Genomic DNA, 25,725 nt, shown 5'->3' with positions numbered 1-25,725 from the left:
AGAGCCAGTGCTCTCCAAGTTCACCTTTATTTCCAGTTCACACCAGTAACAACCAGTTCAAAGACCCATTTGAAGGTCAGTCCCAGTTCCCACCCCAGCTCCATCCCAGAGGCAGCTGCATCTCGGAGCCAGGTCAGGGGTCCCCGTTATATCCAGCTGCTAATACACCTTACCCCAGAGGCGGATGCATCTCAGGTCCAGAGGGGTCTCGGTTAAACCTGGCTACCACCCAGCCCAATGGCAGCCACACGGCAGCCTGCCCCCAGCCCAGCTCCCATTGGCTGACGACACCCCCAGGTCCCATCCCATGTGCTCACGACAGCTCCCCGCCCCACCGTGCGACGCACGAGGATGCCAGAGCCATGGGGTTTTTTCCCTTTATTCGCATACACAGAGCAGATGGGGCTGGATCCCCCATCACACCAGGGGAGGCTGAGGAGCCGGAGGTCAGCCCTGGGGGCGTGGGAGGCACGACCGCTTGCTGAGGTTGGTGAGGACCTGGTGCTGGGGGGGCCGGAACTGCACCACAAAGCTCTCGGGGGGCAGCCAGGGGCCCCCAGTGTCCAGCTGCCCCATCAGGATGTAGCTGGCGCCTGTGAGGAGACAGGGCGGCTGAGTCTGGGGTGGAGCATCAGGTCGGGGAGAACAGGGCCTGGGTGCACCCAGCTCTGGGGAGCCAGGCTGGCTGTAATGGGGCCCAGATGCACCCAACTCTGTGGGGCCGGGCTGGGTGTAACAGAGCTAGGATGTGCCCAGCTCTGGGGGGGACTCACCTTTCTTGAGCTGGGGGCACTGGCGACAGGGCACGGCCAGGCGCAGCGACGCCCCCTTGTGGGGCTGGGGCAGCGCCAAGGCTCCGGCCTTGTAGACAGTCACCACGGCGACAGTTGCTGTGACGCCCTCACCGGGGCCTCGGGTCACGGCCTTCACAGTCCCAGTGAGCACTGGGGGAGGGGACAGGCACAGGGGTAAGACCATGGTGTCCCCCCCAGAACCAGCGCGCCGGTGCCCCTCACTCCCGACCCGCAGCCCCCTGCCCCCCCAGCCCAGACACCTGGGTTCCTCACCGAAGTCGCTAGCACAGAAGTTACTCTGGAGGGTCCCCGTCCGCCGGCAGGTCTTGGGGCAGGCGATGGGGCCTGGTGGGAGTATATGCAGGGGTCAGTGTGGGGGGGCACCCAATCCTGGTTTAGGGTGGAGGAGGCAAGGGTTTGGGGCCCGATCCTGAGCCTAAGGATCACCTCCCGCCATAGGGGCCTGGTCCCATCTAGGGGGGCTTGCCTCGATTCTGGGGGGGGACACAGGAGGGCCTGATCCTTACCTGTGGGGACGGTGCTGGGCAGCTGCCCCTCAGGAGCCAGCGGGGGAGGGGCCGGGGCTGTGGGGGGTGGCTTGGCTTTGCCGGGGTCTTTGCCACCCTTGCCCTTGCCAGTGCCTGGCTCGGGGACGGGGGGCAGAGGAGGGGGCGCGACAGGTGAGGGGCCACGCTCAGCCAGCTCCTCGGGGTCGCGAGCAGCATAGGTGGCAGCGAAGCCGTCGGCTGTGACACTCAGGTCCGAGACGAACTGGACCAGCAGCTCCCGGCCCTCCGAGATGATAGGGCTGCGGGAGGAGGAAGGGGTTAATGCAGCCCCCTGGTGCCCCTCACTTCCAACCAGCAGCCCCCGCGCTGGCACCCAAGGGCAGGGGCCCCAATCCCAGGGGGTCCAGGGCTCACACAGGGCTGGTGTCGCCGCAGAAGCGCCCCACACGCCGCGCGTCATCACTTTGCCCGCCCTGGAAGACGCTGACGTAGTCGTAGCGGCAGTAGGTGTCGGCCTCCACGTCGAACTTGCCCCAGGTCAGCTCGATCACCTGCCCCAGGGCAGGTGTCAGTCTTTAGGCCCCGCCCCCAGGCCCCTAGCCCTCCCTCCTCCTCTAGGCCCTGCACCCAGGCCCTTCAGCCCTGGCCAGCCCTTTTAGCCATGATCCCAAGCCCTCCATCCCGACCTACTCCAAAAGGCTCCCAGCTGCGTCGGCCCCATAAGCCACATCCCTAGCCCCACCCACTCCAATAGGCCCTGCCCACAGAGCCCCAGCTCCTCCCATATCTATAAACCCCACCCCCAACCCCCCTCCTACTTCAATCAGCCCTGTCCCAAGGCTCAACCCCACCCACCCATAAGCCACACCCCTAACCCCACCCATTCCTATAGGCCCTGCCCCTAAGCTCCCAGTCCTGCCCACACCCGTAAGCCCTGCCACCAAGCACCCTGGCCCTGCCTCCTCCCCTAGGCCCCTCCCCCAGAGCCCTGAGTTGTGTCTACCCTATAAGCCACACCTCCAAACTGCCTAGTCTCGCCTACTCAATAGATCCCACCCCAGGTCTGCCAACCACTGTAAACCCCTTCCACAAACCCCCTACCACCTCTATATGCCCCACTTTCAACACCCGCTAGCTCCTGGCCCCACCCATGCCTATAAGCCCCTCCCTCAAACCCCCTAGCTCTGCCTACTCCAACAGGCCCTGTCCCACCCACCCTCCTCCCCAAAGCCCAGGGGTGGGCAATTATTTTGGGTGGAGGGCCATTTACTGAGTTTTGGCAAGCCATCAAGGGCTGCATGACAGGCAGCCAGGAGCAGATATATATTAATTTTCTAAATTTTTTAGGGGACCCGGAGGCCAGATAGAATGGCCTGGCGGGCCATATTTTGCCTACCCCTACCCATAACCCTACCTCCACAAGCCCTGCTCCCAATCTCCTAGCCCCGCTCACTCAAATAGGCCCCACCCCTAGACCTTCCATTCCCACCTAGCCTGATGGGTCCTGCCCTGCCCCACCTGCAGCAATAAGCCCCGCCCCCTGCCCTGCCCACCTTGCCAGGGGGGGCAATGATGTGCCAGGAGCAGCTGATGCCAGCCGGGTAGTCGCTCTCAGGCCAGTTCGGGGTCTTGATGGTGCCCTGGGGCTTCTCCAGGCGCCCCCCGCAGAACTGCTGGTCTGGGGGACATGCGGGGGGGGGTCAGAGTATGCGACAACTGCCCCTCGTAAACCCTCGCCCACCCTCGTGCATGAGGGTCCAGTGCCAGGCTCCTCATGTGATGGCAAGCATGCCAGCACCCCTCCCAAGCCCGCACACCGGCTTGGGCATGAGAATATGAGAACCCCCCCGAGGTCCACATATCTACGTGCAGATCCCCTAGAGCCACGTGCGAGCTCCTTAGATTCGCGTGTACACACCCAGCTGCACGTGCACCCACCTGCGATCCATGTTCAAACACCCCCAGATCCACATGAGAGGATTCCCCAGATCCATATTCAAACCCCCAGATCCATGTACAAACAAACCCAGATGCCTGTGTAAATCCCAGGCCCACATGCCCACACCCCCAATTCACATGCAAACTCCCTGATCCACGTGCACCCCCCCCACCCACATGCAAGCCCATAGCTCCATGTGAAAAGAGTCCTGATCCACGTGCAAAACACCCCAGTACCACATGCAAACTTCCAAATACCCATGCCAATTCCCATATCCCCGTGCAAACACCACTGATGAACATGCAAACCCCCAGACTCACGTGAAAGCCCCCTGGATCCACATGCAAATACCCCAATCCACATGCAAACCCCCAACTCACCCAGGGCCACGTGCAAACACCCAGACTCAGTCAGATTCACAGGCAAACAACCCCAGATCCTTGTGAAAACCCTCCGAGCTACATGCAAATGCCCCAGACCCATGTGGAAATGCCCCCAATCCATGTGCAAACCACCCCAGCTCCACATGAAAGTCCCAGACCCATGTGCAAACCACCCACACGCCAAGCACGGAGCCCCCCTACAATCTCTCCAACTGCACGTGCCACCAAGTCAGGTCCACGTGCAAACCCCCAGCTCCCCGTGCAACACCTGCTGTGCACACACAGCGCCCACCCCATGGGCTGGTGGGGGTGGCTGTGGCGAGTGGCGCCCGGCAGGCGGGCGCGGGACCCAGGGGACTGCACCAGGCTCGTCACAGGCTGCAATTAGCCCAGGCTCCGCGGTCAGGTTAATTACAGGCCACGCATGGATGGGGGGGAGCAGAGCAAGGTGGGGAGCGGGAAGTGGGGAGGGAAGGAGAGGCCCTGTGCTCCCAGTATCCTCCTGGCAGGGATTTCCCAGCAGCCCCTGCTGCCCCCGGCCCCCCCCCGCCCCGGTACTCACCGCTCCAATAGTCCCAGCTCTCCCCTAGCACCCGGGGGGCTCTAACCTTTGACCCCGGGCGCCGCCGCCTGGGCCCTGCAAAAGGTCCTGCAGGTTGGGATGGGTGGGGGGGGTAGGTGGGGGAGGGGTGCCAAGCAGGGCAGCGGGGGTGGGGGGGGCACCCGGAGGCGTGGGGGGGGCCAGGGCAGCTTCCCATAATGCATTGCAGTAGGTCATAGGGGGCATTTCCCAGCATGCTTTGCTCTAAGGGCCCTGGCGGAGACTGGGGGGACAGCATGGGGGAGGTCATTTCCCAGAATGCTTTGCTTTGCTGGCCTTAAAGAAGTGGCTTGTGGAAAATGCCTTCCCATAATCCCCTGCTGCGCTGGCCCCAGCAGGAATGGCATGGTGGGAAATCCTTTCCCATAATCCCCTGCTCTATTGGCCCCAGCAGAAAAGTGCATGGTGGGAAATCCCTTCCCATAATCCCCCGCTTCAGCACATCACTGCAGAGGGGCACTATGGGTCCTCCATGTTCCCACAAGCCCCTGCTCCACTGGCCCCCTTCAGAGACATGCATGATGGGAAAGCATTACCCACATCTCCTTGCTTTATGGGTGTCATTGGAGAGGTGCCTTGTGAGTAATGCATTCCCAGAAGCCCCTGCTGCATCAGACAAAGAAGGGCAGTGTGGGAAACCATCCTGCACAATCCTCTGCTCTCTGGAGGCCAATGGAGAGGTGCATTGTGGGAAACCCCCTCCCACCTGTCCTGGGGGCAGCCCTGGGCCTCCTGCTGCCTCTGGGTGCGGGGGGGGGGGGGGGGCCGGGGCCCTCACCGTTGACATGGGGCAGGGCGCCGGAGAACCAGAGCAGGAAGCCGCGGCCACTGGTGGCCTCGTCGCTGACCATGCGCAGCTGCACACGGCGCCCGGGCGTGAGGATGGTGCCAGGCCTCAGGGTCCCGCACACACGTGCCAGGCGCTGGGCCCCACTCAGCACCTCCAGGAAGTCGTGGCGGCAGCTGGAGTCAGGCTCCAGGTCCAGCACCCGGAAGGTCAACATCACCACTTGCCCCTCTGGCACCTGCGGGCAGGAGTGAGGGGCACTGGGAGGGCAGGGGACTGTGGATCAGGAGTGAGGGGCACCAGTAGGACTGGGGGGCTGCAGGTTAGGAGTGAGGGGCACTGAGCGTGGGGTGGGGCAGTGTATGAGTGTGTTGGCTGGGGGGATGGGACTGGGGCTGCCAGGACAGAGGGGCTGGGAGCACGGGGGCTGCAGGTCAGGAGTGAGGGGCACCGCCACACTGTGCTCCCCTGACTTCTCAGATCAGGGCCCGGGCAGAAGGATCTGGGCCTGGGGGTGAGGGGTACGGGGGTGGGGGGACAGGATCAGGGCCAGGGGTCCCCGGGGCCAGGATAGAGGCCGGGGCTGGGAGGGCTGTGGGTCAGGAGTGAGGGGCACTGGCTGGACTGGGGGAACAGGGAAACCATGATGGAGCCTGAGGCAGGGAGAGACAGGATCCCCCCAAATTTGCCTGCCCCCCACATGCACTTACTGTGATGGTCCAGGTGCAGTCACTGTTTGGGGGGTAGAAGTTGGGGAACCCCTCACTGGCGACGTACCCCGCATCCCCAGAGTGCTCCCCCCCGCACAGGAACACAGGCCTGCGGGAGACATGGGCTCAGTGCCCCTCACTCCCAACCCGCAGTTCCCACCCTGGGCACTCAAGCCAGCGGCTGTCCTCAGTGTCCGGGCAGGAGCCCTTGTTTGTCCTGGCCGGTGCTTGGGGGCCGGGACAGCAGCCAGGCTCTATGGCGGGGGGGAGGGCGAAACCAGGAGAAAGGCCAGGAGGACTCCCCCAGGGCCCCACATCTGGGAAGTGCGGGGTGTGGGGGGAGCTGCGGGTCGGGAGTGAGGGGCATCATTCTGGATGGGGGCACCGTTATGGACACGTCAGGAGTGAGGGGCACCAGGGCGGGGAGGTTTGTCTGGGTCTGTCCATCCAGCCCCACCCCCATCCAGATGTTGTGCCAGCTGTGCCCCCCACCCCCGCAGCTGTCCCTGACACGGGCTCCAGGAATGCCGGGAATCCGGGCACTTGGCCCGGTCCCGCCTCTGGCAGCTCCAGCCCCGACGGCCTTAAACCCTTCCAGATGTGCTGGAGCCGGGCCCCGGGGCCGCCCCGCCACGAGCGCAGCACCGCGGTGCCCCCCACTCCCGCCCCGCCCCGCCCCCCTCGCTGCCCCTCAGTCCCGCCCAGCTCCCCCGGTGTCCCGCACTCCCGACCCGCAGCCCCCTCGGCCACTGGCGGCTATCTCGAGGGGTCCCGGGAGGGCGGGGGCAGCCCCGACGACGTGGCGGGGAGGCAGAAACAAGGGTCGGGGGGCGAGTGGGGGGTGGGGCAGCGTGTGAGTGTGTTGGCCGGGGGGACGGGACTGCGGCTGCCAGGACAGAGGGGCTGGGAGCACGGGGGCTGCGGGTCGGAGTGAGGGGCACCGCCACACTGCGCTCCCCTGACTTCTCGGATCGGGGCTCGGGCAGAAGTATCCGTGCCTGGGGGTGAAGGGTACGGGGGGGGGGGCAGGATCGGGGCTGGGGGCTCCCCGGGGGCAGGATCGGGTCCGGGGCTGGGGGTCACCGGGGGCAGGATCGGGGTTAGGGGCTCCCGGAGGCAGGACCGGGCCGCTACCTGGAGGCGTTGGGGGCGGTGGGGCCCTGGCTCAGCCCGGGCCGGCTGAGGGCGCAGAGCCAGAGCAGCGGCAGGAGGCAGCCAGGCCCGGGGCTCATGGCTGGGCAGACTCGCTGGCGAGAATGACACCCCGAGGCGCCGGAGAGGGGCTCCCCCCCCCGGGGGCGGAGCCTCTGCGTGGGGGCGGAGATATGGACGGGAGAGCCCCGCCCCCGGGCTCGGGGTTCCCCCGGGGGCGGGGACTCCCTGGGCAGCGACTGGGGATTCCCTTGGGGGCGGGGCTCGAGAAGGGACGGGGCTACGGTGGTGGAGTCCCCTCCTAAGGTCTGGGGGAAGCCCTAGAGGGCGGGCCTAAGGGGATCCCCTTCCTAGGGGCGGGGCTAAGGCAGGGGGATTCCCCCTAGGGGCGGGGCTTCGTCCGGGTGGTTAATGGGCGGAGCTTAGAGTCGGTGGGCGGGGCTACAGGCCTAAGGGCGGGTCCCTATCTGCCCCCTTTGGATCGCGCCCGGGTTGAAGCTCCCGCCATGGTGCTGACGGGACCGCAGACGTCGGGCTCCGCACAGCCAATAGGGAGGCAGGCTAGCGGTGGGGGGGTGGTGTCGCCCCTAGGAGCGGTGCCCCCACTGCCAATGGTACCCCTCACTCCCGACCTGCACTGCCCGGACACCTGGGTTCTCTCCTTTGTCTCCCCCGTGAGTGACAGCTCGAAGACCCGCCCCGGCCGCATGTGACCCAATTGCCCTCCTGCCCCGCCCAGATCTGGGCCCCTGGTATATGCTGCCAGACACACCCCAAAAGTAGCTGCATTTTGGTGGGTGGGGGGGCTCTGCTGGGAGGGGGGACAGTGGGACTGACAAGGGAGCGTGGCCAAGACAAAGGGGCGGGGCTTCCACGTGTCTCCACCCCTCACCCCCTTGGGTTCTCTGTAGGGCTGCGGGGGCGGAAGCCTGTGGCCTCTGGCTGTCGGGAGGCGGTGGGGTGGACACCTGGGTTCTCTATAGGGCTGGGAGGGAGGGCCTAGTCATGTGACACGGATCCCACTGCAGTAGGAGGGGTAGGGGAGCTATAAGCCCTTCCCCTTTCCGTCTGCTACCAACCCCCCATGAAAAAGTCCTTAGCGGAGGTTTTGCACAATGCTCATGTGACACCGATCCCATTGGTGCAGGAGGGGCTGGAGAGTAAAAACCATTCTTCTTTCCCTTTGCTACTCACCCTCTCTTGTGAAAACCTCCCCTTGCATGAGCCCTCGTGCGAGGTCTGTCAAATGACACATCCCAGGAGAGGGCTGTGGGCCATTCCTCATCTCTTTTGCCGCTACTCCTTTCTGTCTGTGATGACACCCCCCACCTCACATGAGGGTCCTTGTGCAAAGACCTCCGTGTTTCATGAGGCCAGGTCAAGGGCAAACAAAGGCAGGCAGAGGTAGAACAACCCCTGCTCAAAGCAGTGAAACGTGCAACCTTGTCCCTTTGGGGTTGACTTTCATTGAAAGGGGAGTAGGATCTGGGCACCAACCTGCCCCGGTTCCATGTGTCAGCTGCTCCATGGCCCAGCGATTGCTCCCTTTCCAGGGCCGCAGAAGGCAGGCATAGGCCAGACAATAACAGTGTCTCTGACTTGTGCATACGGAAAAGACATTCACCTTTCTTGCCAAAAAGTTTTGCCTGAAATACATTTGAAAATACATGATGATAGAAAATACATTACTGGAACAAATATTACTAGAAGATATATACAGATCTTGCTAGACAAGATGCAGTACTACCGTTCTTTCCCTTTTTCAAGTCAGTCGACTTTGGCCTGTGCAGTTTTGATCCCCGGGAAGAGGTGTGATCTGCTGGACTAGCTGGAAAATAACAACATGGGAAAGTATCCCCGATACAAAAGAGAGACCAAGCTGGAAGTGGAGCCAGTGACTTTGAGTGCATTAGGCCATGTATTGCAAATAAAGGTCCCCAGGAGAAGGGGGATTTGTCACTAAATAACCACCCCTCATTTTGAGTTATTACTTTTGGGTCACAATGACTATCATGGATGTAAAAAGACTAAAAATGGACAATTGGACCAAACTGAGCCCCAGGGTCAGGGGTTTAACAAGGGCATGGCGGGTCTCCAAGGAGGACTCGAGTACTTACCCAGTGCCATTGAAGCCCAAGGGTGGAAGCAGCCGTGCCATGAAAAAGGTGGATCCGTGACTTTCCACTACAAACCCTAGGCCACATGTAAGGCGGCCTCCCACAGGGCCCTTCTCCATTCAAGTGGTACCACAGGACGTGGCATGTGGAGGGAAAGGGGCTGCCCAAACAGGATGGTGCCCAACCCCTGCTACACAGGCACTGTAGAAAAAAAAGGTTTGGGGGTATTAGGGGCAAAGGAGGTTTGGGGGTATTAGGGGCAAAAAAGGTTTGGGGGTATTGGGGGTAAATGGGGGTATGAAGTGGGGAGTGGTGACTCTGAAACTCATGCTAAGCTTGGCCCTACTCACAAAAGTTAAAATACAGAATACTGATGCTAACTGTATAATGCAAGAGGATGCAAGTTCATGACTAGGCCATCTAAGAAAGAAATAATGAGGTATCTCTTCCAGCTTATCTTGCTATATTCAGGATGATTTCAGACAGGCTCCTAGTTGTCAGGTGTGTAACCGCGTGAAATGTCTATCTTTGATTAATTAGTACGATAAATATTTATTTTGTGATTAACTCGTGCTTATGTGCAGGAAGAGACATTCTCCCTATGTGATAGGTGTCTCCTCCTGATTTAGTTTTGTTTCTGTTCTCTCATGATTTACCTTGTTTTCCAAGGACATGTATGTTTTTCCTGGTTGTTAATCAGATGCTTGATATGTTCCAAACTGGATAACCTCTTGTCACTGAAGAAGGTAACTCATTCAAATTATAAATTTCTGATAACCAATAATGGACAGGTTGATTAACAGGATTTCCTGTCAATTACTGCTTGGGACTCTCTTTTGATTTACACAACTACAAGAATTCTTTGAAGATACTAAGCTAAGGGTATTAAAAGGCGGTAAAACAGCAAACAGGATGCGTGCTTCAAGAGTGAGAAGTCTTTGACACCAGCTGCTGATGTGCCCAACTTACTCTAGACGTTGAAGAGAAACAGACTGCCTCTTTGTCACCTGTATTGTGAGAAATCATCACCTTATAGCTAATTACTGGACTTTGATTTGGTTTGGGATCACTTGACTTGATTTTGAATACTTGTAGTAAAGAAAGCCTTTCTTATTTATAGATCTAGGGTCAGAAGGGACCTTGCAGATCCTCTAGTCCAACCCCCTGCCCTGGGCAGGAGAGAAAACTGGGCTCAACTGACCCCAGCTAGGTAATCATCAAGCCTCCTCTTAAAGACCCCCAAGGTAGGAGCCAGCATCACTTCCCTTGGAAGTTGGTTCCAGGTCCTAGCCACCCTGACAGTGAAGAAGTGCTTTCGGATGTCTAGTCTGAACCTACTCTCTAACAATTTATGGCCGTTATTCCTTGTTACTCTGGGAGGTGCTCGGGGGACCAAGGTCTCTCCCATTCCCTGCTGGTCCCCCTCTGGTCAGTTTATAGATGGCCACCAGGTCCCCTCTCAGCCTTCTCTTGTGAAAGCTGAACAGGTTCAGGTCCCCTAGCCTCTCCTCATAGGGCCTGCCCTGCTGCCCCCAGATCATGTGAGTGGCCCTCCTCTGGACCCTCTCCATGCTGTCCACATCCCTCCTGAAGTGCGGTGCCAAGAACTGGATGCTGTACTCCAGCTGCGGCCTGACCAATGTCACATAAAGGGGATGTATCACCTCCCTAGACCTGTTTGTCATACATCTGTGGATGCAGGACAAGGTCCAGTTAGCCCTACTGACTGTGTCCTTGCATTGGCGGCCCATGTTCATCTTGGAATTGATAATGACTCCAAGATCTCTTTCTGCCACTGTGCTTTCAAGAAGGGAGTTCCCCAGCCTGTAGGTATGCTGCTGGTTCTTACTGTCCAAGTGCAGCACCCTGCACTTGTCAGTATTGAATCCCATCCTATTTTCATTTGCCCACCCCTGTAACCTGTCCAGGTCCAGCTGTAACCTGTCCTTCCCTTTTAGCGTGCCCACCTCACCCCAAATCTTGGTGTCGTCCACGAATTTAAACATGGTGCTTTTCACTCCCTCATCCAAGTCGCTAATAAAGAAATTGAAAAGTGTGGGCCCAAGAACCGAGACCTGGGGGACCCCACTGCTCACCTCCCTCCAGGTCGAATATGACCTGCCCACCACCACTCTCTGATTGTGGCCCCTCAGCCAATTTGCTATCCATTTGACTGTGTAGGCATCAGTGCCACAGTCACCTAGTTTTTTTAATGAGAATAGGATGGGAGACAGTGTCAGAGGTCTTCCTGAAGTCCAGAAAGACTACATCCACCATGACAGCTGTGTCCAGTGATTTTGTGACCTGATCGTAGAAGGCAATCAGGTTGGTCTGACAGGACCTGCCCCTGATGAAACCGTGCTGGTTGCCCCTGAGCATCATCCCTGCTGCTGGCCCTTCACAGATGTGCTCCTTGATGATCTTCTCAAAGAGTTTCCCCAGGACTGAAGTAAGACTAATGGGCCTATAGTTGCCCAGGTCCTCCCTCCTCCCTTTGTTGAAGATGGGGACCACGGTGGAAAAAAAAGAACTTTCTTCCTCATAGATTCATAGATGTTAGGGTCAGAAGGGACCTCAATAGATCATCGAGTCCGACCCCCTGCATAAGCAGGAAAGAGTGCTGGGTCTAGATGACCCCAGCTAGATGCCTATCTAACCTCCTCTTGAAAACCCCCAGGGTAGGGGAGAGCACCACCTCCCTTGGGAGCCTGTTCCAGACCTTGGCCACTCGAACTGTGAAGTTCTTCCTAACGTCCAATCTAAATCTGCTCTCTGCTAGCTTGTGGCCATTGTTTCTTGTAACCCCTGGGGGCGCCTTGGTGAATAAATACTCACCAATTCCCTTCTGTGCCCCCGTGATGAACTTATAGGCAGCCACAAGGTCGCCTCTCAACCTTCTCTTGCGGAGGCTGAAAAGGTCCAGTTTCTCTAGTCTCTCCTCGTAGGGCTTGGTCTGCAGGCCCTTAACCATACAAGTGGCCCTTCTCTGGACCCTCTCCAGGTTATCCGCATCCTTCTTGAAGTGTGGCACCCAGAATTGCACGCAGTACTCCAACTGCGGTCTGACCAGCGCCCGATAGAGGGGAAGTATCACCTCCTTGGACCTATTCGTCATGCATCTGCTGATGCATGATAAAGTGCCATTGTCTTTTCTGATGGCTTCGTCACACTGCCGACTCATGTTCATCTTGGAGTCCACTAGGACTCCAAGATCCCTTTCCACCTCTGTGCCACCCAGCAGGTCATTCCCTAGGCTGTAGGTGTGCTGGACATTTCTCCTCCCTAGGTCCAGCACTTTGCATTTCTCCTTGTTGAACTGCATTCTGTTGTTTTCTGCCCACTTGTCCAACCTGTCCAGACCTGCTTGCAGCTGATCCCTGCCCTCTGGCGTGTCCACATCTCCCCATATCTTTGTGTTATCCGCAAACTTGGACAGAGTACATTTCACTCCCTTGTCCAAGTCACTGATGAAGACATTAAAGAGTATCGGTCGAAGGACCAAGCCCTGTGGGACCCCACTGCCCACACCCTTCCAGGTCGAAACTGACCCATCCATCACGACTCTCTGGGTGTGACCCTCCAGCCAATTCGCCACCCACCGGACTGTGTAGTCATCCACGTCACAGCCTCTTAACTTGTTTACCAGTATGGGGTGGGATACCGTATCGAAGGCCTTCCTGAAGTCTAAGTATACGACATCCACCCCTCCTCCTGTGTCCAGGCGTTTCGTAACCTGGTCATAGAAAGAGACTAGATTGGTCAGGCACGATCTGCCTGCCACAAACCCGTGCTGGTTTCCCCTCAGCATAATTTGTCCTGCCGGGCTCTCACAAATGTGAGCCTTGATAATTTTTTCAAAGACTTTGCCAAGGATGGAGGTGAGACTGACAGGTCTATAGTTGCCCGGGTCCTCTTTCCTCCCCTTTTTGAAAATGGGGACCACGTTGGCCCTTTTCCAGTCCTCCGGTACCTGGCCTCGGCAAAGACTTTTCCAGGGTGAGCGGGGGAGACGTCACTTCCGGCCTGTAGGCCCCCTGCCATGCAGCCAGCTGAGGGAATTGTGGGTAGCAAGGATTTGGGGGTGGGGGCAGACAGTGACTCATGCATGTGGCAGGGCAAGTGTATGCCCCCCCAGTCAAGATGCCTGGGTTCACAGCCCAAAACAGGCCTGGGCCTTTGCTGTGCCCCCCACAAGGGACAGGCTGAGGGTCCTGCCCCCCTCTCTGGACTCCAGCACAGGCCCTGATACCCAGATCAGGCCCCTGCCCCCTGTGGGGGGGGCAGCATGGAGACACCTTGCTGCAGCCCCTAAGGGCCATGTGACCTCCACAAAGAACCTAAGCTCCCTCCCCACTCCCACGGAACCCACACACCTGGCGCCCCTCACTCCCGACCAGCAGCCCCATACACACACGTGTGACCCGGTCTCACAGGCAGTGACAAGTTTAATGCACAAGCCCCCTCACCCCACACAGACCCTGGGGGGGCACTGCATTCGCACACACCAGGAGCAACCCCCCCCAGGGTCAGGGGCACATAGGCAATAGGATCCAGGTCCCTGGGAGCCCCCCTTCATCGCCCCGGAGCTATGGGACCCAGATGTCCCAGGCCCCCACTCTGACCCACACCCTGCCCTACCAGGAGTCCTGCTCCCCCCTCAGGGGCTCTTCTGTGACCTCTGACCCTTGACCCCATCCCCCTGGGGATAGCAGCATGGGGGGTGGGCAGCACCATTGATCACGAGGGGGATTGTCCATGGGGGGGAGGGGGGAGGGAAAAACTGAGGGGGGGAGGGGCCTTTTCCCATGAGCCTCTGGGAGCCACCCCCACAATCCTCAGCCAACCCCATACCCCTGCTATCCCATGATCCTCCACTGCCTGATTCTCCCCATTTTTTGAAACTCCCCCACTAGCCCACAATCCTTTGCACCTGCATTGTGGCCCTCCCCCAACATCCCACAATCCTTTGCAGACCCACAAACCCTCCCCTGTACCACAGAACCCTTTGCAGCCTGAGAACTGCCCCTCCCCAATTACCCACAACCCTTTGCAGCTCCATCTTGGAGCTCAGGTTTCCCAAAACTTTTTGCAACCCCCAGTATCCCATAATCCTTTGCAACAGTCCCCTGACACCACACAATCCTTTCAGCTGTCTGACCCCTCCCCCCATTATTCCATCTTTTGGGTCTGTCCCTTGGACATCCTACAATCCTTTGCAGCAACCCTCACTACCCCATAATCCATCGCAGCAGTCCCCCTGACATCCCACAATCCTTTTCACCCGTCTCCAACCCCCACTATCCCATAATTCTTTGCAGCAGTCCAACATCTAACAATCCTTTGAAGCTGGCCCCCAACATCCTACCCTTTGCAGCAACCCCCACTATCCCATGATCCTCTGCAACTGTCCCAACATCCCACAACCCTTTGCAGCTGCCTCTGACCCCCCCCAACATCCCATAATCCTTTGCTGTGGCTCCACAGCTCCCCCCACCACTGACATCCCAGCACCCATTGCACCAGTGGCCTGCCCATAATCCCCTGCTCCTACAGTGGGGTGTCGGGGTCCTGCAGATTGGGGGCTGAGAGCTGGCGGCGCAGGCGGGGTGGGGGGCTGTCCCCAAGGGGCTGGCGGCCCCCATCCTGCTGTGGGGCAGAGCCCAGGCTGTGGGGGTGGCAGGGCTCCGGCCGGCTGGCTCCGCCCTCCAGGGAGTTGCGACGCCGGTGGGTGCGCCGAGGGCGTCCCCGGGTGGCGGGGCCAGGCTCAGGCTCAGGAGGGTCCAAACTACCCCCCCAGGCCTGGCGGTGCTGGGGGTTGCTCTTAAAAGGGAAACGCAGCTTGCAGTCCTGGGGGGGCACAAAGCGGCCCGGACGCCTGGATCCACGCCCCAGCTGCAGGCCCTGAAGCCGGGCCTGTTCCTGGCGCAGCCACCGCAGCCGCCCACGCCGGAACGCGGGGTCCTCCTCCATGAGGCGGCACAGACGCTCAGTGCTGGATGGCATTGGCGCCCGCCCCAGCCCTGCCCCCAGGCCAGGCTCTGGCTCTGCCCCCTCATCCCCTGGCACCGGGGACCCCCCCCAGCCAGCGTCTTCCAGATCCTCCTCGTCATCCTGGGGGAAAAGAGAGAGGTGTTAGGGGCTGGCTTGGATGCCTGGGTTATCTGGGTGGAGCTGGGCACCCAGACTCCTGGGTGCCATCAAAGTGCGGGCTCCACCCACTGGTGGCAAATGGCTAAGGCTGGTCTCAGGCCTGGCACTGGAGAGGAGGTAGGCCAAGTGTTTGGAGAAGGGGACAGCTGGGAGCCTGGATGCCTGGGTTCCCTGGGAGAGAGGGGAAGGGGGGCTGAGGATGACAGGCGGGGATCAGGGCCTGGACACCTGGGTTCTACGTGGATTTGGTGGGGTGCAGGATACCTGGGGTCCATATGGATCTGGGGACTGGGGCCCAGACGCTTGGGTTCTACGTGGATCTGGTGAGTCTGGGGCCAGGATGCCAGGGTCCCAAGCCGCACCTCACCTGGCCTAGGGGGATGACACGCTCCATGCGCAGCACGCGGTCGCGCAGCGCCCTAATCTCCTCGTCCTTGAGGTCATTCTGCAGCCGCACGTCCTGCAGGATGCCAGTCAGCTGGTCGATGTGGGCCCGCAGCCCTGCCATATCGGGTCCGGTGCCACAGGGGACCTCGGGCCCACCACCCACGGTGCGCCACACATCCCGAGCCACAGCCTGCCAGCTCTGGTGCTCGGCGGGGTCACGCAGGCCATGGCGGCGGCACAGCTCGTGCAGGCGTGCTGCACTCAGCGCCTCCACCTCAGCTCGCGAGTGCCGGAAGTCAGCCAGCGCCACCTCGTAGCACACCTCCTTGACAGCCTGCAGCTGCAGCTCGGGCAGGCCAGGTGGTGCAGCCTTGGGGGGCCGGCGCCGCGCTGGGATCTGGTAGACACGCAGTGGGGCGCGCCGCTTGCCGCTGCTGGGCAGGCCGCAGCGCCGCACAATGCCCTGCACCGAGGGCGTTGGCAGCTGCTCCCGCAGTGCCGACAGCAGGCGCCAGCTCTGCTCACACGAGCGCCGCTCCGAGTCGTCCCCGCTGTCTGAGTCTGCATACTGCGATGTGGAGCACGGTAAGATGAGAACCCAGGTGTCCGGGCACGTGCCGCCCCCGCCCCCCATCTGCCCCCTGCCCCTACCAGCCTCTGCTGCTCCAGGAGCAGGTCAGCCTCCTCCTTCTCACGCCGGTACTGGTTCTCCAGGTCCTGCAGCCTGGGGGGGGGATGATAAGACTGAGGTGAGGGCCCTGGGGCCCTCCCCGCCAGGCTTGGCTGTCCCACAATCCCCTAGGGTGCTGCCTGTGCTATCTCAACCTACCCTGGGCCAGCCCCTCACTATCCCACCATGCCATAGGATGGCCCCCCACTATTCCAGCCTGTCCTGGGCCAGCCCCCCACTATCCCATTATGCCATAGGCCAGGGCCCTGCTACCCCAGCCTGCCCCAAGACCAGCGCCCTGCTATTGCAGACTGCCTGGGGCTAGCTCCCCATTATCCCAGCATGCCCTTGGGCAGCTCCCCTCTATCCGAGCCTGCCCTAGGCCAGCTGCCCACTATCCCAGCCTGCCCCAGGCCGGGCCCCCGCTAGCCCAGCCTGCCCCAGGCCAGGCCCCTGCTAGCCCAGCCTGCCATGGGCTGACCCCCCATTATACCCTGGGCCAGCCCCCCACTATCCCAGCCTGCCCCAGGCCAGCCCCTGCTACTCCAGCCTGCCCCCCAGGCCAGGCCCCCACTATCCCAGCCTGCCCCTGGGCTGACCCCCCACTATCCCAGACTGCCCCAGACCAGCTCACCGCTTCTCCATCTCAAGCTTAATGTCGATGCCCTGTTCACGCAGCAGCTCGCGCTGGGCGTAGCTCCAGTCCACTGGCTCGGTGGGGGGCTCAGCGGGGGGGCCGCGCTCCCGCTCCAGCCGCGCCTGCTCCGGGTGGTTGAAGCGGAAGACGTGGTTCTTGCCCAGCACCATGCGGTTACCTGTGGGGAGAGGGCGGCAGGGTAACACCCCACCCTCGAGGCTCCCAGCCCCATTGCCTCCCGAGGACCCTGTCATCTGGGCAGCCCCTACCTGACTTGAGCACCAGGGCCTCAGTCACCAGCTTCCCATTGACGTAGGTCTCGGCCCCAGCGCACGGCTCCAGTGTCACCACCACTGCGGGGGAGGGGGACTCCTGAGCAGGGCAGGGGTGGTGGGGAGGCCCTCCTCGCCATTTTTGGGTGGCAAGGGCTCCAGTCACCATTTTAGGGCAGTGGAGGGGCAGACTCAAGAGCCCCATGGCAGGTGGGGGGTAGACAGAGACCACAGCCATGCCCCAAGGGATGCTGGGAGCCAAGAGTTGTGCCCCAAGGGATGCTGGGAGACAGAGGCCAGGCCCCAGGGGATGCTGGGAGATGTGGGGGCATGACCCAAGCCATGATACCTGGAGCCTTGGCCTCCTCCAGTGTCAGCACAAGAGATGAGGAGAGAGAGGCGTTAGCCCAGCCACCCCCCTAGGTCCGTTCCGCAAAGGATTCTGGGATTGAGGGGGCCTGGACAGCCAATAGAGCCCCAAGGGACTCTGGGAGAGAAGGGGCCATGCCTCTGAGGATGCTGGGATTAAGTAGCACCTTGCCAGAGGATTCTATGTGTTGAGGGGAGCAAAGCCCTGAAGGATTCTGGGATTGAGGAGCTCGTTTCCCCGCCCCCCCGAGCATTCTGGGATTGGAGGGGGAGTAGAGCCCTGAAAGATTCTGGGACTACTGGACAGTGGAACCCTAAAGGATTCTGGGATTGAGGGGGTTACATCGCCAGAAGATTTGGGGATTGGAGGAGGATTGAGCCCTGAAGGATTCTGGGATTCAGGGGGTCATGTCCCCAGAGCATTTCGGGATTGGAAGGGGAACAGAGCCCTGAAGGATTCTGGGCCAAAGCCCACAGGGTTCTGGGATGGAGGGGGATGCCCTGGAGTATCTGGAATTTGTACAGGGGACTCTGGGATTGCTGGCGTCGAGTCACAGAAGATTGTGGGACTGAGGGGGTCTGGGAGGGTGCCCCCCACCCTGGGGCACCCCCTACCTTCGCCAGTAGGGGTGGTGCGGCTCCAGATGTTGCAATGCTGCTCCGCAATGAACTGCCCTGTCAGCTTGATGTCGACCCCCACCTGCCCCACCCTGCGGGGACAGTGGGAGGTCACGGGGGGGCCTCAGTGACCTGCTACCCCTCACCCCCACTATCCCAGCATGCCCTGGGGCACTCACCGCGTCAGCCCATCTTTAATGTGATACAGCAGGCACTCTGACATGAGGGGGTCTTCGTTCAGGTTCACCAGGTGGGGGGTCTGTTGGTGGGGGAGGATGAGGGGCGGGGGGAGAGAACCCAGGCATCTGGGGCTCCCAGCACCCTCTGCCCTCCCCGAAGCCAGAGAAAGAACCCAGGCGTCCAGGTTATGCAGTGAGGGAGGGTCTAGGGCAGGCACAAGGGCCTGAAATCCCAGTCCAGGGGGGTCCAGCTCAACAGGTACCCCCTTCCCAATCGCGGACCCCCCTCCACTTGCCTTTTTAGGGGAAAAGACCCCCACGGTACCGCCGTCCTCCCGCAACGCCACCCCCATCTCAGCCAGCAGTGCCTCCCTGCAGAGCGAGAGAGACCCTGTCACCCCCACCCAGACCCCCAAGGGTTCTCGGGTACTGAGAGGACCTCAATGTGGCTGGCTCTGGGGGCGGGCCCTCACCGCTCCATGCGAATAGCCTCGGTCTTCCGCAGCTTCTCTTCCCAGGTCTCGTTCAGCTCCGCAATGATCTTCTCTGTTTCCTGGTGGCCCCAGAGCAGCAGAGTCAGCATGGAGACTGGGGGGCTCTCCAGAGCCCCCAGGGCCCCCTGACCTCCGTGACCCCCTAAGCTCCACGTTGGACCACGAGAGTCCAGAACAGAACACATTTCAAGGCAGGGAGCCTGGATGCCTGGGTTCTCTGGGAACAGAGGGGGGTGAAGGGTGACAGCAGGGAGGCTGGGGGCTCAGACGCCTGGTTTCTCTGAGTGTTGGGGGACTGGGTGCTCAGACACCTGGTTTCTCTGGGTGTTGGGGGGTTGAGAGCAGTGGGCTTGGACCCCTGGGTTCTTCAGGTGTTGGGACCTGGGGGGTGAGAGCCCAAATGCCTGGGGTCTTCCCCTTCACCTGCAGCCTCTCCATGGCTTCCTCAGTGCCCATGGCCTGCCCCGGCAGGGCAGCGAAGGGCTCTGCCTCCCCATTGAGGGTGCCGTGGGTCTCAGTGCCAGGCGCCAGGGGCAGTGTGGGGGCAGCCGGGGCACCTCTGCCCTCCTCCACCTTCACACCTGCAGGGGCGGGATGAGAATTAGGAGACCCAGCATGCAGAGCACCCTTCCCCCTCCCCTGCCCCTCACCAGCGCCCCCCTCACCGGGCAGGCCAGGGCCATCGGACAGGCCCTGGGCGAAGAGCAGCTCACGCAGCCGTGCCACCTCAGCCTGCAGCTCGCGCACCAGCCGCGCGTTGGGGTCCTCGTTGATCACCGCGTTGCAGCGGATCTGCTTGGTGCGGTCTGCATAGCTGGAGGGATGGCGCATGAGGGGAAATGTGGGGGTGGCCCTGCCCCCTTGGTCCTGCCCCCTAGAGTAGGACCCCCTGTGACCTCTCACCCCCAGCTCCCACCCCCTATAGAGACCAGCCCCCAACCTTGACCCCCTAGAGCCCAGTCCCCAGCACAGAGCCTGGACCCCGTCCCTGCTGCCCTCACCCCCTCAGGCCAGAGCGCCCCCACAGCCTCACCGGAGGGTGCTCAGGGTCTCCTCGTAGTTGCTGTCAGCCGGACTGAGGGCGGCAATCATGGCCGTGCGGGAGTTGCCCCCTGTGGGAGGCAGAAAGAGGCAGTTAGGGGGTACCCTCCTGGGCTCCCAGATCCCTCTGGTCTCACCCTGCAACCCCCAGTGCCCACCAGGCGTCCAGGCTCCCAGCCGTCCCTGCTCTTATCCCCCCACCCCAGAGACCCCAGGAGTCCGGGTCTCACCCAGGCTCTCCTTGAGCAGCCAGGTGAGCACAGAGTCACGGTAGGGGATGAACTCGGCCTTCTTCCGCTTTGGGTTTTGCTTCAGGAATGGACGGACAGGGAGTGGGGGTCAGGTTGCCCCCAAACTCCCCCGCTCCCTCCCAGATGCAGCCCCCATCCTCCCCCTCACCATCTCGGCCAGGGCGGAGATGACCTTGCCCAGCGTTGTCAGTGACTTGTTGATGTTGGCACCTTCCTGGGGGGGGAGACAAATGGGGGGTGTTATAGCCTGGTGGGCTCCCCTGCTCAGTCCGGGACTTCACCCTACCCCTCAGCCCCTCACCTTGAGCCGCATGCCCGTGGCCCCCGAGGAGTCAGCCCGCTCGCTGCCTGCCAGGTCCACCAGCCCGATCTTGCTCACCTGGAGGGGGAAGGGGGTCAGTAGAGGGGGCTGGGGGGGTTGGGGTACCCCAACCTGCCCCTCCATAATACTGCTCCCACCCAGCCAGGACAAGGCCCCCGCAAGCCCAGAGCCGAGGCCTGGCATGCTTGTGTCATGCTTGGTACCCACCCTCACCCACTAGGATTCCATGCCCCTTCACAAACAGGCCCTGAAACTGCCCTCCCCCACCACAGCTGAGGCCTGGCACACTTGTGTCATGACTGGTACCGCCCCCGTGTGCCCCCCCCCCGCACACACACCCAGCAGGACCTCCTGCCCGTCCCCCACTCTGAGCTGAGGCCCAGCACACTCGTGTCACCCCTGCCAGCCCCTCTCCTCCCCAGCTGGACCCCCAAGAGCCCCCCAGAATCAGGTCATAACCCCCTCCCCAGAGCTGAGACCCAGGACACTCACATCACCCTCTCTCCAATGCAGCCAGAACTCAAGACCCTCCTATTCCCCCCAAAATTAGTCCATAACCTCCCCACCACTCTGAGCTGAGACCTGGCATGCTTGTGTCATGCCCCGCCCCACCACCCCGCACCTTCTCAGTGTCGAGTCCAGTGAGCTGGTCATGTCGGCGCTGGCTGAAGACGATGGTGAACACAGCGTGCGAACGGCTGCTCGTCTCATTCATGTTGGTGGCAGCCACCGTTCTGTGGGGGACAGGCTGGGGGGGGTCAGGGATGGGGGAACACTTCCCACCCGGCAGCCCGGACACCTGGGTTCTCCACGAGATGAGGTGGGGACTGCGGGGTTAGGGTAAGGAGCAGCCCATACACCTGGGCTCTCTCCTGGCTTTTAAGGGGTCCCAGATGCCTGGGTTCTACCCCAGCTCTGGGAGGGGGGTGGTTGTAGTAAAGACCTGGGCTCCGCATCTATCCCAGATCTGGGAAGGAGGTGGGTTTAGCAGGGACCCCAGATGCCTGGGTTGGGACAGTTTAGGAAGCAAGGGGGCTGGGCCCTCAGATGCCTGTGTCCCGCACCTGGCCTTGTTGCCACAGTCCATGAGGTCGGCGATGTCCTCAAAGGAAGTGACGGCCAGCTTGGACAGGTCCTGGACGTAGGGACCAAGCAGGGGGTGCTCTCGCACCCGCAGGCTGCCCCCGCGCCGTGGGCTCAGCAGGTCCCGCACACGCTCACAGTAGATCTCCATGTAGCTCACCTGAGAGGTGAGGACAATTGTGAGCCCTGGCCCAAAGCAGGGGGGTAACAGGGGAAATAGGGGGACTGGGACTCACCTCCACCGAGTAGGACACATCAGGGGACGGGTCAGCTTTGATGCGGGCAAAGAGGTCCTCGCACAGCTGGGGAGAGGCACGGGATGGCAGGAGTTAACGGGGGACCTCTGAGACCCCCCCCCCCCCCCATATCCCAGCACCCTGCCAGACACCACCCCCCTGGGACCACCTGGGGGATGATGCCCTGCTGCCCAGGCTCCTGCCGACCCATCATGGTATAGGACTTGCCGGCGCCAGTCTGGCCATAGGCGAAGATGCAGACATTGTAGCCCTCGAAGGCGTGCAGCAGCATCTCTTCCCCAATGTCCCGGTATACCCGGTGTTGCGAGGCAAACCGTGGGTCCTCCTCCTAGGCACAGAGAACTCAGGCGTGCGAGTCGAGCCCACCAGACCCTGTTCTCCTCCCGCAGCAGGGAGAGAACCCAGGCATTCGGAGTCCCAGCTCCCCCCATGCTGTAACCCACCACCCCCACTCCCCTCCCAGAGTCGGGGGAGAACCCAGGCATCTGGGGCTGTCCCATGCCAGGCCTCTGGGGACTCACCGAGGTGTGGGACCAGTACGAGTAGTCAAAGGTGAAGTTCTTGGTGGCATCTTTGGATGTTTTGGGATTGGTGATGCCTGGGCCATGGGGAGAGGGAAGAAAAAGACTGGGGTGGAGATGAGGGGCTGGACTCCTCCCCCCACCAGGATTGGGACCCCCTTAGCCAGGATCAGGCCCACACTGCACTGAGATCAGGGCGGACCCCCAGACCTCCCTGACAACCTCCTGGGGGAAGGTAATGCCATAGGGAACCCCTGCCAGCCCCCTCCCAGAGATGGGACACCCCCCCCAGCACTCACAGGTCGTCTTGCCCTGCATCTGGATGATGCACCTCGCCTCCTGGCCGCTCTCCCGGGCATTAAAAGGCCGGACCCGCACGGCCACCTTCACCGAGGCACCTGCCATGGTGGGGTCGTTATATGGGGGGGTCAGCGCTCCAGCCGCAGACTGGCCCTGCTGGAGATGGACAGGGAGAAGGGGGGTTCAGTACTGCCCTGAGCCTTCGGTGCCACCCAGGAGCCAATGCAACCTCCCTTGATGGATACCCAGCTCCTATCACGTTAAGTCTGCCGCCTGCATCACCAAGAGCCCTGGGCATCTTCCCCCTGGGAAAGCAAGGGAGCTGTGGCCACCTGCTGCTGCTGCTGCTGGGTGGGAAGGGTCACAAATGACAGCCAAAGCCAAGCCCACGCCCCTGCTGCAGAGAAAGGTGAAATCCCCCCAGTCCACACCAGTCTGGCCAGGGACAAATCCCCCTGAATGGGAGCGAACACGATCAAGACCTGGTGTTCTCGGCATCACTTTAACTTTGCCCCTTGTTTTTGGGATCACGGGCAGCACCCCTCCCAAACTGCCAGAGGGAAGGGGACCATCGGAATGTGGGTCTCATACAGGTGAAGCCCCTGGGTTTTATGGGGTGAGTCCCACTCCCTTGGGACCTAAGTGATACCTATCGGGGAAGGGACGAGGCCAGCACCTCTCGCTCCTATCCCACGGACAAACCCCGAAACCAGGCGCGGCCAGGGGAGGAGGAGACACTGCCTGATCCTGCCGGCCCGACTGCTTCCCCCGTGGGGAGGAGGAAGCGGAGCCAGTGGTTTCTCCCTGCCCATGCTGTGCCAGCCTCTGGGAGATCCAGAATGGCACGCGCACGCCCGTGTGTGACCACACCCATGCACAGTCCCGGCTGCCAGCCGGACAGGTTGTTGGCCACAGGAGCAAGGTTGAAAGCCCAAGGTGACACAGGGATTCATTAGACCCAGCCTGGGCAATGGGGAATGAGAGAGAAGGAAGGGAGCCCAGACACCTGGGTTCCACACTCATCTCTGCCACCCCCGACCCTTGACCTCGCTCCCTGACAAGGTGTACGTACAGCGCCCGGCACGCCAGGCCCACCCCCAAATGCACACACCTACAGCTGAAGGCTCCCTCCAGGCTGCTGGGAAGGTTGCTGGCATGTTTGCAAGAGGCGTCTAAGCTGATAAACACCCAAAGGGGGAGGGGGGGGTGACCTAAAATTAGATGCAGGGCACAGAGGCCCTGGCACTGCCCCTCTGCTCACGCTCTTCACTCGGGGTTGCTGATGGGATCTCATGTGCCCAGGGGAGCCTGTCTCCTGCTCCAGAGTGGGAGCTGGGATGCAGGGCCAAGAGCAAGAGAGTGGAGTTTCCCAGGGAAATGCTCCCATGTCTGAGACTGAGGGGGGACGCGGGAGCAGCTTGACAAAGAAGGGAGACAGGCTTTTCCCTGAGGCCATGGGAGCAATGGGAAAACTGAGGCTGGAGATAACGAGGAACTGAGGCCAGGAGCAAGCAGTGCCTCTCCCTCAGAAAAAGCAGAGAAACTGTCCCAGTTTGGGACAACCAGCATATGCCCTCACCGAGCTCAGGGAATGCCCAAGCCAGCTGCAACTCTTCTCCCTGTGAAATGGGCTTTTTGCAAGGACATGCGAGGTGATCGTGACACAAGAGAACCAGGGCTATATTTGGATGCCCCTCCCCACGCAGGTGACCCTTTGACGTCACTTGAACGCCACAGGCATCCATCCAGGGAAGGGTTTCTACCACCAGCAGCAGAGATGGGGCTGTGAGGGGACAGACCCCAGAGGAAAGGAGCATGGCAATTCTCAGCTAGGGTGCCATGAGGTCCTTTTAAGGGTGCCTATCTCCAGTGGAAACCCCACCGGGACTCTGGTTCTGTCCTGCTGCAGGCTTCCCCCAGGTCTTTTGTAGGCAAGAAATGAGTGAAAACAAAGAGCTGGCACATTGGGGGGGGGGGCCGGAGTCTAACTAGGCGGGGATGCAGGAAGGAGCCCAAAAGGGTTTCCTGCCCCAGCTATAAGGGCGGAAAGAGGATGAAGGGAGGATTTCCCTTGTACCCGCAGCTCACACAGATTTGATAAGGGAGCACTGGGGCTACCACCCTGAAAACTGGGGGAGAGAGGAGGCTGCTTGGACCTCACATGCAACCCTGAGGGACTCCAAGAAGAAGAGTCTTAGAAGCACCCGTGCAATTAGCCAGCAGCGCCCAAAGACCCTAGGAAGAGCAGAACGAGCACTTGGATCATGAATTCTCCCCCTACTGCTAGGATTACAACCCCCCTAAGGGGTAATATCACCCCACAATGGAGGGATTTGGGGAGGGGGATGTCCTTTCTTTCCTTTTACGCTACCATTCATCCACCGCGAACAAGAATGAGCTTGGCCGGGGTCTCATGCTGGACCAGCTTGGGGAGGAGGGGAAGAGACAGTCACGCAACGTGCTTGGCGGGTCTAAAAATAAGCCCTGACTGCATCGCTCGTGCGTTCCCGGCCCCCCTCCATCCCCAGGAATCCATTTCAGCTCCGAGGTGTGGGGGGCTCAACAGGGACCCCCACCCAATGGCCAGGTCCAGGTGGATCCCGGCCACCACAAAAGCAGCCAGACCTCTGGTGACATTCCTGTTGCAGCCCAGTCTGCCCCCCACATCCAGGGTGACCCCCGCCCCGTGCACAGCTCACCCTACAGACCCCTCTTCACCCTCAGGCCTCCCTACCCCCACCCCAGCTCACCTCTCACCCCAGGGAGATCCCTGCCCCAAACCTGACGCCACCCCTCCACAGCCCCTGACCTCCTGCGACCCCCTCAGCCCACATACCAATTCTGTCCAAGTCCTCCCATTACCCCTCTGCCCCCAAACGACCCCCTGCAGCACTGCACCTCTGTCCAAGTGCCCCCCCCCACCCTTCGCCCCCAAACGACCCCCTGCAGCAACTCACCTCTGTCCCCAGCGACCCGCCTTCATGCCAACCCCATCCCCCGGCTGGGCTGGGGGGCAGGAAGCCGGGCGCCCCCCCACTCCCCGCTGCCTCCCTGCCCCCCTAGGGGCGCTGCATGGGGGAAGGGGGGGAGGAGGCTGCAGCGAGGGTCGAGCGGGGCGGGGGGTGGGGGGGGGACCGGCAGCAGCGGCGGCAGCGGCGGGGGTGGGGTGGGGTGGGGGTGAT

General features: G+C 61.2%; 2 protein-coding genes across 4 annotated transcripts; both read right to left on the bottom strand.

Annotated features, from left to right (window-relative positions):
• Nucleotides 1-363: 363 nt before the first annotated feature.
• On the bottom strand, nt 364-7,008 carry PCOLCE (procollagen C-endopeptidase enhancer). 2 transcript variants are annotated; one of them, XM_019477973.2, is made up of 10 exons: nt 6,858-7,008; nt 5,724-5,832; nt 5,005-5,251; nt 4,188-4,262; nt 2,857-2,981; nt 1,718-1,854; nt 1,322-1,602; nt 1,068-1,139; nt 774-944; nt 364-593 (listed from the first exon to the last, which is right to left on the bottom strand). In XM_019477973.2, exons 1-10 carry the CDS (start codon nt 6,953-6,955, stop codon nt 448-450), a joined length of 1,461 nt encoding a protein of 486 aa, XP_019333518.1. In that variant the 5' UTR covers nt 6,956-7,008; the 3' UTR covers nt 364-447. The 2 variants fall into 2 exon arrangements, with proteins under 2 accessions (XP_019333518.1, XP_006262957.1); XM_006262895.4 differs by lacking the exon at nt 4,188-4,262 and having other exon boundaries at nt 6,858-7,006.
• A 6,411-nt stretch (nt 7,009-13,419) lies between these two features.
• On the bottom strand, nt 13,420-25,708 carry KIF1C (kinesin family member 1C). 2 transcript variants are annotated; one of them, XM_059717830.1, is made up of 22 exons: nt 25,501-25,708; nt 22,543-22,699; nt 22,244-22,320; nt 21,871-22,050; nt 21,702-21,767; nt 21,447-21,625; nt 21,005-21,116; nt 20,362-20,439; nt 20,209-20,274; nt 20,040-20,118; nt 19,802-19,880; nt 19,434-19,582; nt 19,192-19,349; nt 18,748-18,827; nt 18,571-18,646; nt 18,275-18,354; nt 18,093-18,187; nt 17,106-17,189; nt 16,834-17,014; nt 16,181-16,253; nt 15,510-16,097; nt 13,420-15,103 (listed from the first exon to the last, which is right to left on the bottom strand). In XM_059717830.1, exons 2-22 carry the CDS (start codon nt 22,646-22,648, stop codon nt 14,540-14,542), a joined length of 3,150 nt encoding a protein of 1,049 aa, XP_059573813.1. In that variant the 5' UTR covers nt 22,649-22,699; nt 25,501-25,708; the 3' UTR covers nt 13,420-14,539. The 2 variants fall into 2 exon arrangements, with proteins under 2 accessions (XP_059573813.1, XP_059573814.1); XM_059717831.1 differs by having other exon boundaries at nt 22,543-22,696.
• Nucleotides 25,709-25,725: the final 17 nt, after the last annotated feature.

Source organism: Alligator mississippiensis, chromosome 15, assembly GCF_030867095.1.
Source record: "Alligator mississippiensis isolate rAllMis1 chromosome 15, rAllMis1, whole genome shotgun sequence".
NCBI classification, from domain to species: domain Eukaryota; kingdom Metazoa; phylum Chordata; order Crocodylia; family Alligatoridae; genus Alligator; species Alligator mississippiensis.
Note: the sequence above shows the minus strand (reverse complement) of the source record. Positions and strands in the feature narration are given on the sequence as shown.

Bases quoted from the DNA above. Each gene is read 5' to 3' on its own strand.
- PCOLCE (XM_019477973.2), bottom strand. From the start codon at position 6,955: ATGAGCCCCGGGCCTGGCTGCCTCCTGCCGCTGCTCTGGCTCTGCGCC. The intron at 1,855-2,856 runs GTGGGCAGGGCA...GCCCTGGGGCAG, and splicing joins TCATTGCCCCCCCTGGCAAG to GTGATCGAGCTGACCTGGGG. The intron at 1,603-1,717 runs GTGAGCCCTGGA...CTCCTCCCGCAG, and splicing joins TGCGGCGACACCAGCCCTGT to CCCTATCATCTCGGAGGGCC.
- KIF1C (XM_059717830.1), bottom strand. From the start codon at position 22,648: ATGGCAGGTGCCTCGGTGAAGGTGGCCGTGCGGGTCCGGCCTTTTAAT. The intron at 20,275-20,361 runs GTGAGGGGCTGA...CTCCCCCCCCAG, and splicing joins CCACGGGCATGCGGCTCAAG to GAAGGTGCCAACATCAACAA. The intron at 17,015-17,105 runs GTAGGGGCTGCC...CTCTCCCCACAG, and splicing joins GGCCCTGGTGCTCAAGTCAG to GTAACCGCATGGTGCTGGGC.